This window comes from Pteronotus mesoamericanus, unplaced genomic scaffold, assembly GCF_021234165.1.
Source record: "Pteronotus mesoamericanus isolate MK-2021 breed Mesoamerican mustached bat unplaced genomic scaffold, CSHL_Meso_final contig_105, whole genome shotgun sequence".
In the NCBI taxonomy this organism is placed as follows: Eukaryota; Metazoa; Chordata; class Mammalia; order Chiroptera; family Mormoopidae; genus Pteronotus; species Pteronotus mesoamericanus.
The window spans coordinates 9,957,847-9,976,440 of NW_026555006.1; the positions used below are offsets into that span (position 1 = coordinate 9,957,847).

The window sequence follows — 18,594 nt, forward strand, 5'->3', positions numbered from 1 at the left end:
TCTCTGTAGTCTTATAATCTCTGCTTTTTTTTTTGAGTGGTTAAACTATCTCCATTTAATGTAAAGATGAATATGGACTCTGGTCTTCTACTTTGCTATTTATTATCTGTGGTCACTCCTGTTCCTTTTTTTCCTCTGTTTCTCCTTTTCTTCCTTCTGTTGGGTTAATTGCATATTTTTTAAATTTAATCTTTATTGTATTTTTTCCATTACCTTTTAGTCCCCTCATACCTTCCTCCCCGCAGCAGTCACCACACTGTTGTCCACGCCCATGAGTCCTTTTTCCTTCTTGCTCGATCTCTCCACCCCCTGCTCTCCCCCTCCTCACTAGCTGTCATCCTGCTCTGCATCTATGAGCCTGTCCCCATTTTCCTTGTTAGTTCAGTTTGTTCATTAGATTCCACATATGAGTGAAATCGTATGGTATTTGTCTTTCTCTGACTGGTTTATTTCACTTAGCATAATGCTCTCCGGGTCCATCCATACTGTCGCAAAGGGTAAAATTTTCTTCTTTTTTATGGCTGAGTAGTATTCCATTGTGAAAATGTCCCATAGCTGTTTCATCCACTCATGTACTGATGGATATTTGGGCTGTTTCCATATCTTGGTGATTGTAATAATGCTGCAATGAACATAAGGGTGCTTACGTTCTTTTGAATTAGTATTTTGGGTTCCTTTGGATATATTCCCAGAGGTGGGATTGCTGGGTCAAAAGGTAGATCCATTTCATTTTTTGAGGTGTCTCCATACTGCTTTCCAAAGAGGCTGCACCAATCTGCATTCCCACCAACAGTGCAAAAGAGTTCCCCTTTCGCCACTCCTCACCAGCACTTGCTGTTTGTTAATTTATTGATGATAGTCATTCTGACAGGTGAGAGGTGATATCTCATTGTGGTTTTAATTTGCATTTCTCTGATGATTAGTGACATTGAGCATCTTTTCATATGTGTGTTGGCCATCTGTATGTCCTCTTTGGATTAATTGAATATTTTTCAATTTTCAGAATTTTATTTGTATTTCTCTATTTTCTTTTTAATCATTTTTTTGCACTTTTTAAGTGATTTCTTTAGGAATTATAATAAACACGCTAAACTTTTCAGTGTATTTAGAGCACATATTGTTAAACTTAATGTGAAATATAAGAAGGGACAACTGTAATTGAACAAGAATAAAAAAATAAAATACAAATAACAAATTTTAAAAAAAAGAAACATTCAGCTCTATAGTTTCATTTACCATCCCTCCAATTCTTTATACTGTAGTTGTTATTTGTGTGGTATTTACAATATATATGTTATATACCCCAAAATGCAGTAGGTGTTATATTGTTTGCTTTAAATAGCATGTTAGTCTTTTTGGGCTGTCACAACAAAATACCACAGACTGGATGGCTTAAACAATAGAAAGAACGCTCTTCCTGGCTTGTAGATGGCCACCTTCTCATTGTGTTCTCACATGGCCTTTCCTAGGCACATGAATGTAAAGTGAAAGATCTGGTTGGTGTTCCTTCCTCTTATAAGGACACCTCTACCAGACTAGGTCCCTACCCTTATGGTCTCATGTGACCTACCTTCCCCCCCCCCCCCGCATTAAGTCTCCATCACCAAACACAGTCTCATTGGGGGTTGAAGCTTCAACATCTAAATATTGGGAGGACACAATTCAGTCCTTAAGAAATAGTCATATACATTTCAGAGAAATTCTGAGAAACAGAACCTAATCTTTGCATTTACCTACATGTTTACCATTTCCATTGTGTTTAATTTCTTTCTGAAAATTTAAGTTTCTATCTAGTATTTCCTTCAGCTTAAAGAACTTCCTTTAGCATTTCTTTATTTCTTGCAGATGTACTGCCAAAAAAAAAAACTCTTAATTTTTATGGTTAATGGATTTATTTCACCTTGTATCTTAAAAGATGTTTTTGTGCAATATAGAATTCTTCATTGACTTTTTTTCCTTAAGCACCATTGTTTCTTATGAGAAATCAACCATCATTTACATTTTCTTCCACTGTGTACATTATATTATTTTTCCCTGGCTATTTTTAAGATTTTCTGTTAATCTTTGGTGTTTTTTTGTTTTTTTATTTTGTTTTTGTTTTTTCAGTATGAGGTGCTGAGGTGTGGTGTCCTTTGGATGTATCCTTCTTCCCCCAGATTTTATTTGTCAATTGCTGTCTTTCACCAAGTTTGGGAAATTTTTAGCTTTTATTTATTTAAATATCTTATTCTGTTCCTATTGTTCTCATTCTTCCTACTGTAACGCCAAGTGCACATATTTGAGAATTCTGGCTATTTTTCCACGGGCCCCTGAGAGATTCTGCTAACCCCCCTCCCCCGTTAGAGACTTTCTTTTACGTGTATTTGCAAGGTCATTAACTCTTTGCTGTGTTGTCTCCGATCAGCTGCTAGGTCCATCCACTAAATATTTATTTCAGATATTATATTTATCAATATTAGAATTTTCATTTTTAATAGCTTTTGTTTTTTGCTATTTTATAGCTGTGTATTAGTTATGAGAATATTATATTTTATATCCTTAAACAGTGTTAAATTATCAGCTTTAAAATTTTTTTCATCTGTTACACTTGGGTCATCTCAGGGTCACTGTTCATTCAATGGCTTTCTCTGAAGTGTTGATTAATTTTTCTGTTTCTCTATATTTAATAATATGGGGTCATATTTTAAGCATTGTGCTTTGGCATATTCTAAGACACTGAATTTTTCTTACTTCTCCGAATAGTATTGATTTTTTGTTCTAGTAGGTAGTTTATCTGGCTCAACTCAAACTCTAGATTTTGTCTCTACTGTGAGGACACCTGCCTAAACCTCTCTGCAGGTCTTTCAGCCTCACCTGGATTGTTATTCACAGCGCACCCAGAGATTAGGGTAGCATTTATATGCATAATGCTGAGCCCCCTTACTATGGCTCTGTCCTGTCCCCGTCCTCCCCCTTACTTTCTAGCTGTTGTGGTTGCTTTGAACTCCGACCTGTCATTTCTTAGCCTGGAAGACTGCGTATGTCTTGAGTATTAGAGTGCTCCAGGGCTCTGACTGGGGCACATCCTCAGGCAAAAATCTGTGAAATCAGGGTACATATATAGTGATGTAGTTTTCTTTACACATGTCTACTTCTCTCCAGCTTTTACCTGGTTTTGTCACTTTCCAGTGTCTTCAGAGAATTATTTGATATATTTGATCAGTGTTTATATTTGTTATCCTTGGGCGAATTGGTATGATATGAACTATTCAGCCCATATATGAAGTGGAACTCCTGAATGATTTCTTCTAAAGCAAATGAGATTACATTACTCCCCTGTGGCTCCTGTGACTTACATTATACTTAGAATAAAATCTAAAGCCTTTGCCACAGCCTGTTTAATTCTCCCTACTTCCTACCTCCCTATCCTCATTTTACACATCTTCCCTATAGACTTACCCCAGACTAGTCTCACTAGACTCTTGATAATTCCTAAGACATATGACACTCTTCCCTACTGCAAAATCTTTGCGTTTGTTACTCTCTTTACTTAGAAATTGTTGATTCCTTTTTTATTTTTTCATGTCTTAGTTTAAATGTAACCTGTAGGTCTTCCCTGAACGCTCTATTTAAATCAGTCCTTCAAATCACTAATCACTCTAATTTTTTATACTTATTTATTGACTGTCTCTATCTTTCAGTAGAACATAATCTTCACCTGGACAGAGTTCACGTCTATCTTAATTGCAGTGAAGTAGGTGTTCAATAAATTCATTTGTTGAATCTATAAAGAACCATATCATTCTAGGCTGTATTTGGATATTAGCATGCCCATCTTCCCCTCCCAGTCAATTACTTGTATTTATCTTTGTAACCTGGTGATTAGATTGGTGCTTTGCACGTAACCATATATCACATTAGTTTCAAGAATAAGTGAACTAATTAAACTGTAAAAATTTTATAAATCAACTAACTTTGATCGTGACTGGAACCAACTAAACTAATTCCTCATTAAATCAGAATTTATCCACTTGTAAATGAAGTTGTTCAATGTAAAGCTCATATTAGAGTTGTAAAGCTTTTTTAGTATTTTCTTCCAGGAATGTTTGTTGTTCTTAGAAAAAGTTCAGGATTGAAGCCCACAATTCTTTCCCCAGCATAAAGGAAATTGTCTAGGTTGGGCTTTCTTCTTTCCTTAGATTTTCATGAGAATTTCAAGGCTGGGAAAAAATCAGGCGAAATGTTTTCACTTTGAGATAAAAAGATTTGGTAAGTGAAGAGCTGGAAGAGCTTAGATGAAAAACAGTGACATTGCAGGTAAACACAAATGGAAAAAACAACAGGAATGACAAGTGACACACATTTCTCTGAGCCTAATGATTTCTTTATCTGCAAGCAAGATAAAATACGGCCTCAAGACTAATACATAAAACTGATTTTAATACAGAAAAATCCATCATGCGGTAAGATGGCTTTGTCTTAGCAAATGTTCATAGAACCTAAAATTCTTAAACTCGAAGTTTGCCTTTGTTATGTGTTTTCCTTGCCAACAGTGTTGATATCTCAGGCAGTGTAGTTCTCTGTGTAATTTTCCAAGCAGTTGTTTATTTGTCGCATTAATTTATTAAATGTGTAAGGGAGAAAATTAGACATGTTCTTGTCCACGATCATGCCCTGAGTCAGAACTGAACTAAGGTCTGAGGATTTCTCATCTGTGCTTTCTCTACAAGAGTCAAACCTCAAATGCCTAAAGCAGTCAGACAGTACAAATGAGTAAACAGACTAGGCAAATTAATTTTTTTTCACTTCCACTGAGAATTTTTTCTTTTAACTCATAGTACGCTGGGGCTTGAATCCCATGATCCCTCCTTTGACAGAGAGATGAGCATAAATAGATCTCCCTGATAAGTAAAACAGTAGTACACTCATGACGATAACTGATGAAATCTGGTGTCTGTTGTGAGGCAGTGATAGGGCGTCGCGGTGCCTCCTACAAACTGAGAGCGCAGACCTGTCTGATGGGATCAGTCACCACTCAGCTCAAGCTGACCCTTGCCGTAGGGGAATATGGGTGGCCTGGTATCTTCAAAAGAAACCAAAATCTGGATTTTAAGTGAAATCTCCAAATTTTAAAATCCTGGCTCATTTTTTCAAAACATTATATTTCCCAAGTAAAATACATCTGTGGGCCAGATGCCACCTCCTACTGCCCATGTTTGATCACTGTGTTATACTGTCTTGCATTTCTGTTCCTCCCATGTCCCAAAGGCACATGACAGCTTTATAAGGAAGGGCCAAAAATCCAGCCCACGTTACATACTGGAAGGTGGCCTTTCTCTCTTGACCTAGACTTGCAAGCAATCCTGAAGATCTGACTCCTTCTGGCTCACGCTTCCTACCTACCCAACTAATGTGTAGGCTTTTCTGCCCGCTCTTAAAACTGCCTGCTCTCAGAACTGAAATCTGAGAAGCAAGAAAATAATCAGTTAGACTAGCTCTGTCTATATATTTCTAAGGCAACCACTTGGCAAATACAGCCATTGTGGTTAAACTGGTTATTTCATTGGAAAACAAGTAACCACTAATAGGATACTATGTTCTTCTATATTGTGCTAAATGCATTAAAGAATCAAACATAAGAACTCTAGGCTTTTGAAATGAGTTCTGGGTTATTTGACAAACTGGCTTGTTCTTCGCTACTCAGGGTGGGCCTTTACCACCAGAAATAATGAAAAACAAAAATATGCAGCTGACCATTTGAGATACTGTTCTCCCAGAACTATTTTTATTCTTTTGGTGTACTCCCCCTTCTTTTTAACAGTAAATGTTAGGAACTGAAATATACCAGACACTCATCACATCCTTCCCTGAAAAGCAGATTTTATTATTCCTATTTTACAGTGAGAGGAGATGAAGCGCTGAGAGGTCAAGTAACTTTTCTTCCATAGCACAAATATTCATGTAGACCATGAATTTGAACCTAAGCCTCTCTGTTTCCAAAGTGTTTGTTCTTTCCACTAAACCACTGTTTTGAAATGTAGATTTCATTATTATTCAGGTATGATGAGGTCAGCAGATCAGATGTTGCCACTGAAAGGATAGTTTATTACAGTTCTCAAGAGCAGGGAGCACTGCCACGCCACCAGCACCACTGGGAGCACCAGGGATGGCCCTGGGCTGATTAGAGCAGAGGATGGTGGCCCATAGAGGAGGGGTGGGGCGGTGGGCTGTGGATCAGTTGGTGTGGTAAAAGGTGTGCTCGCAGGCGAGTCGAGTCCTTTGCTTTCTCTAGGAATTGACTAGCCTTGGGAGAGGCAGTCACTCCAGCATCAGTAAGACCCCAGATATCAGAGCATCTGAACCAGAAAAAATAAAAAGATAAAAATAAAAAAAAATAAAAACAATCAGATACATGATGAATATGGCCATATTTCTTTTTCTTAGACCCAAAAGTTCAAAATCATCCTTGACTCAGATTTCCTTATATTCTATAACTGGTTTATCACTAAATTTGTTTTATTTTCTTCAAAATATATCTTGTTCATTTATTCAAGATGTCAGGCATTGTTATAGGTACTAGGGGGCTGGGAAATAATGAAGCTCTTGATTTAAAATCACTCAGAGTGTAGGATGAAAGACTGACATATAAACGAACGGTTGTAAAAGAACTTGACAAATGCCAAAACAGAACAAGGCCAGGGAATGCTTGTCCTTGTGTTCCCAGTGTCAACCTCTGAGCATGTCTTTATTTCCTGCTCTCTGTACCTGTTCATCTCCCTGTCCTCTATACCCTACCGGACTTATTTTCCTTAACTTTTTAACACTTTGCTCCCCAAATCAAAATAATTTCCTAAGGCCTATAATTCAATAAAACTATAAACAGTGAGGCTCTTACCTGACATGTAAGGCCTACTGTCTGTCCCTACGCTCCTCATTCATTCACTATTTCCAACACTTATTTATTCTCCAATTTAACATAGAGTTAGACGTGACCAAATTGTGCCTTGCACAAATAGACACAAATGCACTGTGTGGTAAAAAGTACATGGTATTGGGAGCCTGTGGTGTGCCTCCCTATGGTTCGTGCACCCCGCATTTAGTCAACAAATGTTCATTGAGCATCTGTAATACTCCAGACACAGGGCTTGACTTGTCTCCTTATTGTCTATGACCATGTGTGTCTCTCCATCTTCATATCTTTAATCATCACCATCTCCTTTCTGGCATGCCTTGCCTTCAACTCTTTTCTCCTCTAAACTGCCTATTCTTGGCCTCTCGGCTGAAGCCTCACCTCCCCCAACTATATTGTAATTGCTGAATTATTGATCTTTTACTTTATGCTACTATATATTGTATGTATTGCATTTCTTATTTTTCACTGTATCCCTGGAGGGTAGGCACGGCACCTGATGCGTTAGGCATTCAGTAAGTATTGAATAAACTAACTGTATTTATGTATGCACCACACATGCTAGGTTCTGTGCTTCCTCCTGGGAGCTCATTTAAATCTCCCTTCTCTGACCTCTTCAAGTACTTCCCATCGAAATTATGATCAAATCAAGTAATGCCTTACTGATGCAAACTCTTTAAGGTCCAGAGTATGCCTCATTGTGGTAACCCATAGCTGAACCTATAGGAAATAAGCATTCAAAATTTGTATTTTTTCCCCTTGTAATGACCAATTACCTTAATATAATTTTGGAACATTCTGCAGAACTGTACAAATAGAATTCAGCAAAGTATATTGTACCTGGAAGTTTAATAGACAATGTGGCATAGTAGTTAAGAACAAGGACTTTAGATACAGAAAGACCTTAGTTAAAAACAAAAAGCTCTGTCACTTATTCCCCTGTGACCCTGTGACTTTATTTCTCTTACTCCCATTGTTCTCATCGCCATGGTAAACAGTAGTAGTGTCTTTTCCATGCAGATGTTGTGGGAATAAATGAGATAATGTATGGAAAAATGCTTAGCTTAGTGTTAATGCATGGCAAATGAGTCAATAAATTTTAGGTAATAGTAATTATACTATTGTCAGCATTATGCTAGACACTCTCTAAGTTCCAGCAATCCTGTTTTTAAAGGGGTCTGGGGAAAGAGAAAGGGGGTTATTGAGGCCCAAGTAAGCTAAGTGACTTGCACAAAGTCACACAGCTAGTCAGTATCAGAGCCAGATGGCAAACCCAGCTAGTGTGGCTCCAGAACAAATTCTCTTCCTTCTGACACAGCCCTGGTTCTCAAGAAACATGCTTAGATTGCCAGTTCAATTCCCAGTCAGGGCACGTGCCTGGGTTGCAAGTCAGGTCCCCAGTAGGGGGCGTGCAAGAGGCAACTACACAATGTTGTCTCTCTCCCTCTCTCCCTCCCTTCTCCTCTCTCTAAAAATAAATAAATAAAATCTTCTTTAAAAAAAAAGAAAAGAAAGAAAAAAAGTGCTATGCTCAGAGAGACTATCTCCATGAGGCCAAAATAGCCAGTTGGTTCATAGTTTGAATGAAAATAAATCTGTCAGAATAGTTGTTTTGGAGTCCTAGAGACTCATGTAAACATTGAGAAAATACACAGATTAAGTTAAGGAACCCAAACACAGTACTGGGTGTGTTCTGGCAAGCAGAGTAAGAGCATGGGAAAGCATTTCTCTTCCTGATGCATATTACATATTATTTTCTTTAAAGCTGCCAAGTGGATTAAGGAATAAAATCCAAGACATGGGATTTCAAGTAAGAAGAAGATAGCTGTCCACAGCGCTCAGGCATTTTTGTCCTTGGAGAGCTATCTTCAGTTTCCCATGTGATACAACTTTTCAATCAGGGGCGGTTCTCTTGACAATTCTGGGACAACTCTTCTTTTTCTCCCCTTTTTTGAAACGGAGACTTCCTTCTCATAGTCTCTTTCACTCAACTTCTCCATTGGAAATATGCAGTGGGTAATTCCAGGGCTGACATTGTCCTAGGGTAACAGCCTGGATCAGGAGGCAGAAATGGTGTGAGCCAGAGGTTAGTGCTGTTACACCCAGGTCTCTGCCATTTACCTCGAGTTACGTCTCCTCTCCTTCTCACCCTCCTTCCTCACACCTCATTCTTGGACCTGATACTACCTGCTGCTACTAGTTTAGCCTTGAGAGTTTCATTTCCTGCTACTCTTCTCTTTAAACCTCTTTGTTTTGTGAATCTAAGAGGCCAACAGTAGGTTGAGCAAAGCTAGATTTCCGTAAGAGCTGAAACACATCTCACTGAGTTAGCATTTTAACATTGTTAGATCCTGTATGGACAAAGAGTTGAAAGAAACAGACATTTTCATTTATCTTTTCTGGATTAATAATAGACTGGGGAGACTGTAAGGTTGACCCATCTCTCTTGTTTTTCAGATAGACCACATGGTGCAAGGCCATGTGGCCTTCCCCGAACTGCAAGCCAAGGCCACTGCCAGGTAACTGCTTCCTGTTTCCACTTTCCATGCCTGCCTGTGTTGAGGGCACTTACTTTAGGCTGATGTGTGACTTTCAGATCCTATAGGCAATGAAAATGCCTGGTAATATCTGTTTCTAAGGCCAGATGATCTAGAACATACAAGAACAGATTTTTTTAAATGACCTAAGAGAATTAAAAAAAAACAACTAAAGATCCGCCCCCCTCAATATGCCAGGACCTGTGAATGAGAAACTCTGATGTAGTAGAAGGAACCTGGATTTTGGAGTCAAATGCAGCTTTGCTCCTTACTAGGTGTGTGACCTTGGGCAAGTTATTCAACCTCTTTAATGCTGTCTCTTCATCTGTAAAACTGAGAATAATAGCTGATACGGAGTGATTTCTAGGATATATGGTTAAGTGAAGAAAGTGGAGTGCAAAGAAGTGCTGACAGTGTGCTCCCTTTCATGTAAAAAGAAGGCAATATAGGAAAATATATGTGTATTTACTCATTTTTGCAAAAGAAATACGGGAAGGTTAAACCAGACACTGAGATTGGTTACCTATGCTGGGTGGGTAGAAATGAAATGCAAAGAATGGGGGGAAAAGAAGAGGATAGTAGGAGGAAACAACACTTCTCTAAGTATAACTTTTAATTCAACTGTAACTATTAGACCTACAGTGATGCTTCATGTATCCTGGAAAATAAATAGATAGAAGATATAGATAGATAGATAGATAGACGCTAGAATATTGTGTGTGGTGAGCATGGGTAAAATGAAACACAAATAGCAGAAAATAACCTCCTGTATTAGTAACGAGTACCATAACCACATTAAAGGGGAGTTGGGAAAGAAAAGAACTAATCTAAGTAAATTTAGTAAAGAATGTTTTGATAGTAGGCTACATAGCTACATATAAAGTAACTGTACATAAATATTATACTGCAAATACCAAATTTGTTCTACATATTAGGTATTCTGAAAATCCTTTATGTGTATACTACATTGAGCAAATTAATTAATATATTGTTGTTAATGAGCAACAGGTTTCTCACAAATAAGGAAAGGGGAGTTAGAATGAGCACTAATGGTACTAGGTGGAAATCAGAGGTATTAGAATCAACTTGTGATTGTGTGTACATATACATATACACACATATACATATGTTTCAGGATATAAATAAAATAAATCCAGATGTATATGTCCATGTGTGAGCATACATACATTTATATCCTAGCTCTCCCTGCTGAGCTGGCCCAGAAGCAAAGGCACCCTAGCAGCAATGTGAACACCTTGCACCAGACCTTCTTGACATACTCATGCATATATTTCTGTGAAGAGTGGTCATAACTCTCATCAGGTTCCTGAAGGGCCTCAGCACTTATCAACCACTAATGCAAAGACAAGAAAACTGGATTTGGCGCTTAGAGATCTAGATTCATACCCGGCTGCAACAGGCATTGTTGTGTGAACCTCAGCATCCTCCTCAGAACATGGGAGTGTAGTTATGAGAGAACTGACCTTGGGTAACTGAGAATTCACTTTGTGTTTAGTGAGATAATGTATTTGGCAAGGCTTTGTAAACTGTACTACAACAACAACAACTACTACTACTTCTGCTACTATTACTAATAACTATAAAAGAAGAGGAAATTTTGGCCATGGTTGTCCTAGAGTTAAGTGGCAGATGGAAATGGTGGTGGAGTGGCAAGAACACTGGACTAAAAATTAGAGATCTGGGATTCTTGTGTCAGTTCTGCCATAAATGCGTGGGCGACACAGTTTCTTTACTAATAAAGTATAACACTGCCCTGCCTAACTCATTTCACAGGTATTATATGGATGAAAGTAAGTCATGAAAATGCCAGTCTCTGAAAATCTTAAAGCTGGACACAAACCTAAGGGATAATTAGACATTGCAAGGAAATGCTCAAAATTCTCAGAACTCTCTTCTATAGGTGAACCTCCTGTCAGTGGTTTTTACTGAAAATAGGAAAGAAGGCTTTATGGATTAGCATGTAAACTCAGAGAAACAGCATCATAGCAGCTGTTGATAGAATTCAGCCTTGGAGTCAGAACTGGATTGAAATCCCAAGTCTTTCCACTTGCTGACTGACTTCCTATCCCTTTACAACAGCCTCCTTGTATTTCTCCTCTTTGGAGGGAAGTTTCACCAAAGCATTGCCTATACTCTTGGTCACTATTTCCTCACTTCATACTCCCCCTGGTCCACTCCCAAGTTTGAATTCTGTTACTATCGACCACTGAAACATTTTTGTTAAGGTCCTCAGCAACCCCTGATGAGTCCTTGGGACGTGATCCGGTCCCTTGAGCTCTCAGCAGTATGTGGCACCAGTAGTCACTTCTTGTTCTCCTTTATAACACTCTCTTTTCTTGGCTTTCTTTCTGGAATGTCACCCTCTCCCAGTTTTTCTTCTGTGTCTCTGACTCCTTCTTAATCTCCTTGTCAAGTTCATGGTCTATTTCTAACCATAGCTTCAAAGGGCATCACAGCTAGCTTCCTGGCCCTCTTCTCTCTTTGCCCTCTTTTCCAAGGTGATGCCTTCTATACTCTTGGCTTTCTTTCTTTCTATAATTTTAGGATTCTCAAAGTTTTTCTCCAGCTCATCTATTGTGTGTGTATTAATAAATGTTGATTCTCTCTACTTTTTCTTTCCTTCTCTTGCTTCACAAAGGAAAATTCATCTCTATCTTATCAGATATATGAATATTCCAAGAATATAGGACCCCATTGTCCTTCAGGCCTTAGAAAGAAATGGTGACCCACACCATTTAAAAGGCATAGCTATTATTATTAAAGCAAAGCAGGATGTTTGAAAGGACACCTTTGGAATCAGGAACCATGTGCCTCTTCGGGTGTGGCTTCAGACTCTCTGAAAACAGTAATGCAGGCTACCCCGTCTTAGAGCTTAGCATCAGCAAATCATATTTGAAACTGTAAAAACAAGTGTTGATAAACAGATTTAGTATTTCATACTCTTGATTTGCCATAATCCTTTTAGACAAGACATCCCTGAAGAGAAATGTCTTGTGAGCTTATAAATTAAGTAAACACTAGCTAAATGTGCCTGTGCATGTAACTGGCAACCAAAGTCTCTGTGTGGGGCCAAATAGCCAGATATTTCACTCCTTAGCCAGAGATTGCCTTGCATTGGTCGTAACTTCAGCTCTTTTCCTCTAACTTAATTATTGTCTTAATTCTTCTTAATTCTCTTAGAGAAACTTGACCAGCAATGTCTCAGAAATGAGGTTCTGGTGATGACAGGGCTTGGTGGGAAGATGTTGGCATAGTCCATAAGTACTGGATTCCAGGTTGGTAGCAGAGCCAAGGTTAAAGTCCATTCCTCTGTCTGCCTGCTTAAAAATCTTGAGAGAATTTATGATAAAAAAGTGAACAAAACAGAAAAAGTCCCTGCTTTGTTACCAGCAATGTAGGAAGCGAAATGGCACCGGTTGTTAACTGGTAAAGTTGGACCTTGGTTTTTGAGTTCAGCAAAGAAAGAATTCAGAGACAAGAACTCAAATTATAAGAGAAAGTTTATTTACAAAGCTACAGAGGTAATAAGAGTGAGTCAGCTGGGCTGTGTAGGCTCAGGAAACAAGTTACAGAGGCAAGAGGAGGGCCATTGGAGCTTATGAAAGAGAAAAGCAAAGGTAACCCTCCTGCAGGGAAGGAGGGGAGGGGAAGGAAAAGATGTAGGCGTGCTCTGAAGAGAAGGCACTGGGGGAAGAAGAAGGGAAGACCAGAACAGGCTCCGGAGAGGGAGAGTGCTGCCTGGGCCCTTCATCTTGAGAGTTTTAAAGGCTAGGAGTTTAGGGGAGATCTTAGGGGAACATCTCAATAGAATATTCATCAACTTTATGCTAATGCACTAAAATGAAATTTACTCCCTCAACTTCATCTGTCTTTGGGTGTGGTTGGATCTGGGTTGGATTTCTGCTCTTTGTCTTGAGTACGGTGCTTTAAGCAATTTACTCTCTGGTTGGGAAGAAGTGTAAACCATTTACTTATTTACTCTTAAGTGTCCTTGGTTAAGGAAGATAGAATTTTATGATTTATTAGATGGCTGTAAACTGCTTGGCCGCTTATCTGTTTCCCTACCTCACTTACCCCGGCTTACTAAAGTGTCCCTCATTAACAGAAATTATACACACACACATAGACATGCACACATACGTGTGTGTATGTGTCTGTGTGTAGAGAGAGTACACATCTGCACACCAGGAATTGATAAACATTTCAAAGAAAAATAGAGATGCGTAAGGAGACATAGAATGAGAGGTGTTGGGGTGGTAGATGGGAACTAGTTTGGGTGAGGATGCCATCCTTGATGAGGTGACACTTGAAGAGAACTCTGAATAAAGAGCAGGAACAAACCATGGTTGTATGGGGCGGAACCCTCCAGTCTGAAGGAACAGAAAGGCCGAAGGCCTTGAGCAGCTCCGGGACATTGGGAAGGCCACTGTAGCCAGGCCAGAGGTGGGAGAGGGCAGGAGACGGGTGAGGGCAGAGAGTAAGCCAAAGGCCAAACCATGTGGGTCACTGTAGATGATTGTAAGGGCACTGGGTTTTACTTAAGTTTTTGGTTTTTGAGCAGGGGAAAGACATGACCTGATTCATTTTAAAAGGGGCGGTTTGGCTCTCTGTGGAGAGTAAACGAAACCGTCAGTGGGAGGGAGAGACCGAGTGGAGGATATGGCCCCTGACCTCAGTGAACCCACATCTTCGGGAGGGGAGGAATGTAAACAGAAAACCCAGACTGTTCCGAGTTACTTTTGCTGAAGTCACTGCAATCAGCAGTCATTTCTCATTGCGACTCGGTTTCAGATCCCTTAGGGTTGTGAGCATGAAGTTCTCCTAATTCACATTCTCTGGAGCTTTATTTTCTCCCACTTTCTCTGGGTTTTCCAGTTACTCCTTTGAGGATAATCAGTTTTGCTTGATCTGATTTAGTCCTCAGACCTCTTCTGTTACTGTGATTCCAATAATTCCTGTGAGAATCAGTTTCTTAAAGTATGCTGGGCCCCCATATGCCAAATCTCAGGTATGTTTAAATCTCGGCACTAAATGCTGTGTAAATCCCCTGGAGCAAAGAAAGGACAAGGACATTTATTAAGAATTTTGCATCGTTCCTGGCACTGTACTTAGTGACAGTTGTGTGTATAGTATCTCATTTAATTCTAGCTGAGGAAATGAGGATTATAGGGAGCTCAGAAACTCCACTTGTAAAGACCGTTCTCACTGTCCGTTTTGCTCTGTGTTCTCAGATCACCCCCCGGCCTTCATGGCTTTTTCAGCCTTGGTCCATCGGTCTTCAGCAAGTATTGAGCTGGCCAAAATGTCCATCTAGTTTTTTTCCATAAAATAAAAGTCAAATTTTTCATTTTCACTAATAAGCTTATTGTTTTGGACAATCCGATCACGTCGGCTATCTCCTGATAGAGGCCGGGAGCTGCTAAACATCTTCCAATGTATAAGACAGCCCCAAGCAAAGAATTATTTGGCCAGAATGTCAATAGTACCAAGAAACTTCACAAACCACTTTTGACACATTCCATCAGTCACAGAACCTTCTCCATACACTGCACAAATCTTTTTCTTCATTTCAGTTGCATTTTTACCTTTCCTGAAAGAACAATGCATAATATGCTGAAAATGTTGTCTATCTTCTTTCTTCTTCAGTATTAAAATAGCTGTACAAAAATTCACCAACTTTGATAAGTTTTTTTTTTAATGCACGCTAATATGACAGCTGTCATGATACGATCTCACAAAATTGTTTCAAATGAAGTTAAAGACAACTAAGCAGTACTAGAGCCATCATATGGGGAAAATCATAACAGACTTTTTGGCCAACCCAATATTTGCTCAGGATCCCTGTGCTAGGATAGTCATAGAACCAGGGTGAAGATATGGACACATTTGTCCCCTAGGATGTGCCAGGACAATCAGTAAATTCTTGATGGCTCATAGGTGGGAAATGTTTCTTAAACAAAAATAAGCTAGATATTACAATGCCTTTCTTTGGCTTCTATTTTGCATGCAAGGCTAAGAAAGTGCTCAGGGCACCAGGCTCCTCTCAAGAAGGCTGAGGGCTCTGCTGACTTAGGAAATAAATCCTCCATTTTCTAGCTCTCTACAGGATACCTGTAGCCCAGCACAGTGCCTGGCGCATGGAGGAGAGGGTGTCACAGTATGTGTGCTCCTTTTCCTGCCCCCTTCTGAAGTGTACACCAGCACACCTGGGATATCGTGTCCATTTGACTCCAGAGAGCCACACTTTGGCAGCCCAGTGCTGCCGTGGGGTATAGAGGTATCAACCAGAAATTCCAGTTATAATATCCTATTTTGGATCTATATTTATTCATATTACATTTCAATAATGCTATGTTGGGCATCTGGTAGGATGAATAAGATGTGACTCTTTTCCAGAAAGGGTTCAGATTCCAGAGATGGATACAGCTGAAGAGGCAATTATCATTCAATGGAGGAAGTACCATCCATCCATTTGATATATACTCTTGAATGGTATTATGTGCCAAATTCTCACTAAATCCCGACTCTACTGGTGATGCTTTGCCTTCATTTAGCATAAAGTCCAGAGGAGGCCACAGGCACTTCACAAGTAAATGAACTAGTAGATAAGTCTACAGTGACCACATGTGATATGAAAGAAACTAGCAGAGTATAATGCTAGAATAGCAGGGAGACCACATTTAGGTAAGGTAGTCATGGAAGCCCTGGATGATGGAGGGAAAGTTAAGATCTGAGGATAAAAAGGAGCTAACCACGTGAAGAGCACAAAGGAAGACTACCCCAGGCCAAGAGATCAACTTACATGAAAGCCTTGAACAGAAGGCTGGGCTCTGGCTGGGTGGCTCCGTTGGTTGGAGCCTCATTCCAAAAAAAACGAAAGCTTCCTGTTCGATTCCCAGTCAGGGCACATCCCCAGTCAGACAGCCGATTGATGTTTCTCTCTCTCACCCTCTCTCATTTTCTCTCTCTCTCTCTCTCTCTCATCAATAAACATATTCTCAGGTGAAGACTGAAAAAAAGAGTGAGAGAAACCTGAAGAATTGATGTTAGGCCACAGACCATAGTGGGCAAGATGAGGCTGGAGATGAGGGTAGGGTCTGGATCAATGAGGGCCTTACTAGCCATGGTATGAAACTGACTTTGTCCAATGGACAATGGTTAGCCATTGCAGAACTCTAAGCAGGGAAATAATGTGATCAGTGTGCCTGCAGAAAATCACTTCGTTCCAAACGAAACCAGAGAGCACAGGTTTTTCGCTCAAACCCCCAACACAGGTGATGAGGGCAGGTGACATAGAACCCCCACAGAATGGTTGAATATGTCAGGATCCCTCCTCCTTTCCTCTTGTAAGGCTGGGATTAGAGAGGGAGGAAGGAAGCTGAGGCCGTTGGGTTCAGTGTAGGCTGCCATGTGGGCATGGGCAGTGGAAGGAATGTGGGTCCAAGAATGGTTTCCAAAAGATGGTATCAAAGATAGGTCTGCAACGATGATTGACGGAGGCAAGTAAAGAAGGCAAGGGAGAGAATTCCAGGTAAGAGGGAGCAGAGTAGGCAAGCATTCAGAGGCATATTATGAAAATTCGAAATAGGTTTGTGGAGCTCCAGCATGGTGCATGCAGGGTGAGGAAGAGGAAAGAGTGGAAGACATGTATGTAACACACACAGTGTAGGGAGAGCTAGATAATGAAGCCCATCTCATGCCAGGCGAGGGAGTTTACAGTGGGGAGGAGATGCCGAAGGGTTTAAATAGGGGTGGGTGTCACAATCAAAGTTGCATTTTAGAAGAATTGCCCAGGAAGGAATGCAGAAAACCTAGTTGGAGGGGGCAAGATGTCATGAGGGGATATAAGGTAGGGGGCCAAAGCTCTAATCCAGGCATTTGAAGATGCCCTGAATAAAGTAGAAGCAGTTGAGCTGGAGAAAGGTGTGCTTTAAGATAATAAATTGACAGATCCTGGTAAGAAATTAAAATGAGGAGCTAAGAGAGAGAGAAAGGAGTCAAAAATGATGCCCGCTTGGCTCTGCCCCCAAATGGTTTCTTGAGCAATGGCTTAAATGAGATTGGCTTTGATTGGCCCAAGGAACACAGATGGAAAAGCGAGTATACCAGAAAAGACAATGTGGGTCCTAATGTGTTTTTGTTGAGGTCCCTTTGGACATTCAGAAGAAGCATTTGTTGAGTGGTTAGATATTTTACCTGAAACTCATGAGAGAGAAATGAGCAGGAAGTAAGGGCATGTATTTGGGAGCGTTCTGTGCTAGATGGTAACTGGAACCGTGGGAGGAGGAAGGGATCCCCCAAGGGTATATAAAGAGTGAGAAGACTGACGAGGACAGATCTCTTAGACACTTCACATATTTAGGAGCAATGGAAGAGAACCAACTGGAAAGGAGGTAGGTAATCCAGACTAATAGTCTTGCAAACAAGGGAAAGAGAACAAATGGGTAAGAAATGGTCAAGTGGTACAAAATGTGGAAGAGAATTCAAGTAACATAAAGTCAGAAAATGATCCATCGGCATAAATGACAAAGATGGTATCATTCCGTGCGGTGGCACCAGATTCAGTAGAAGGGGGCAGGCAGAACACGTACCACGGTGGCTGGGAAGCGAGGACCCGGAGAGAAACAGTGTGGAAGCTTCTTTTCCAAGATGTTTTCTTACTCCTGGAAAGGGCACAATACCTTTTGTTAGACCATGTATTCTGATTTTTTTTCCTTTGGTTTGAAAGTATGATCACCACACTTCTGAGCAGCCCGTGAATCCACAGAACTAAATGATTTATGTGGAAGGAGAGGAGCGTAGAGCTTCCAGGGGTGCTGTCTGTGTTTAACATTGGAAGCAGTAATGTCTGAAGAAAATCTTCCCTGACTCTTGGATTTCTTTAAAGCTGGAAATTAATTTCCTGTGACGGGAAAGAAGAGGGGACTGTTTATCGATCGTCTATCATTGTATAGGGCTCAGGACTCTAATATCCATAAGGGTCTATGAAGTAAAAGTATTAGCTCTGATTGCAGAAAAGTGAACTAGGTTTGAAAAGGTTTAATGTACCTGAGCACCCAACTGGTACATGGTGAACCCAGTTTGTGACTTTACAGACCGTATTTTCTTCATCATACACAATGGGGCTAGGACAGCAAGAATTTCTCC

At 40.1% G+C, this 18,594-nt stretch overlaps 1 protein-coding gene across 3 annotated transcripts in view; it reads left to right on the forward strand.

Annotated features, from left to right (window-relative positions):
- Positions 1-18,594, forward strand: part of FGGY (FGGY carbohydrate kinase domain containing) — a 385,198-nt gene that overhangs the window by 263,012 nt on the left and 103,592 nt on the right. For all 3 annotated transcript variants that reach the window (XM_054573901.1, XM_054573920.1, XM_054573910.1), the window contains exon 10: positions 9,347-9,408. In XM_054573901.1, coding sequence (XP_054429876.1) covers positions 9,347-9,408 — 62 coding nt within the window. The remainder of the gene's footprint in view (positions 1-9,346; positions 9,409-18,594) is intronic.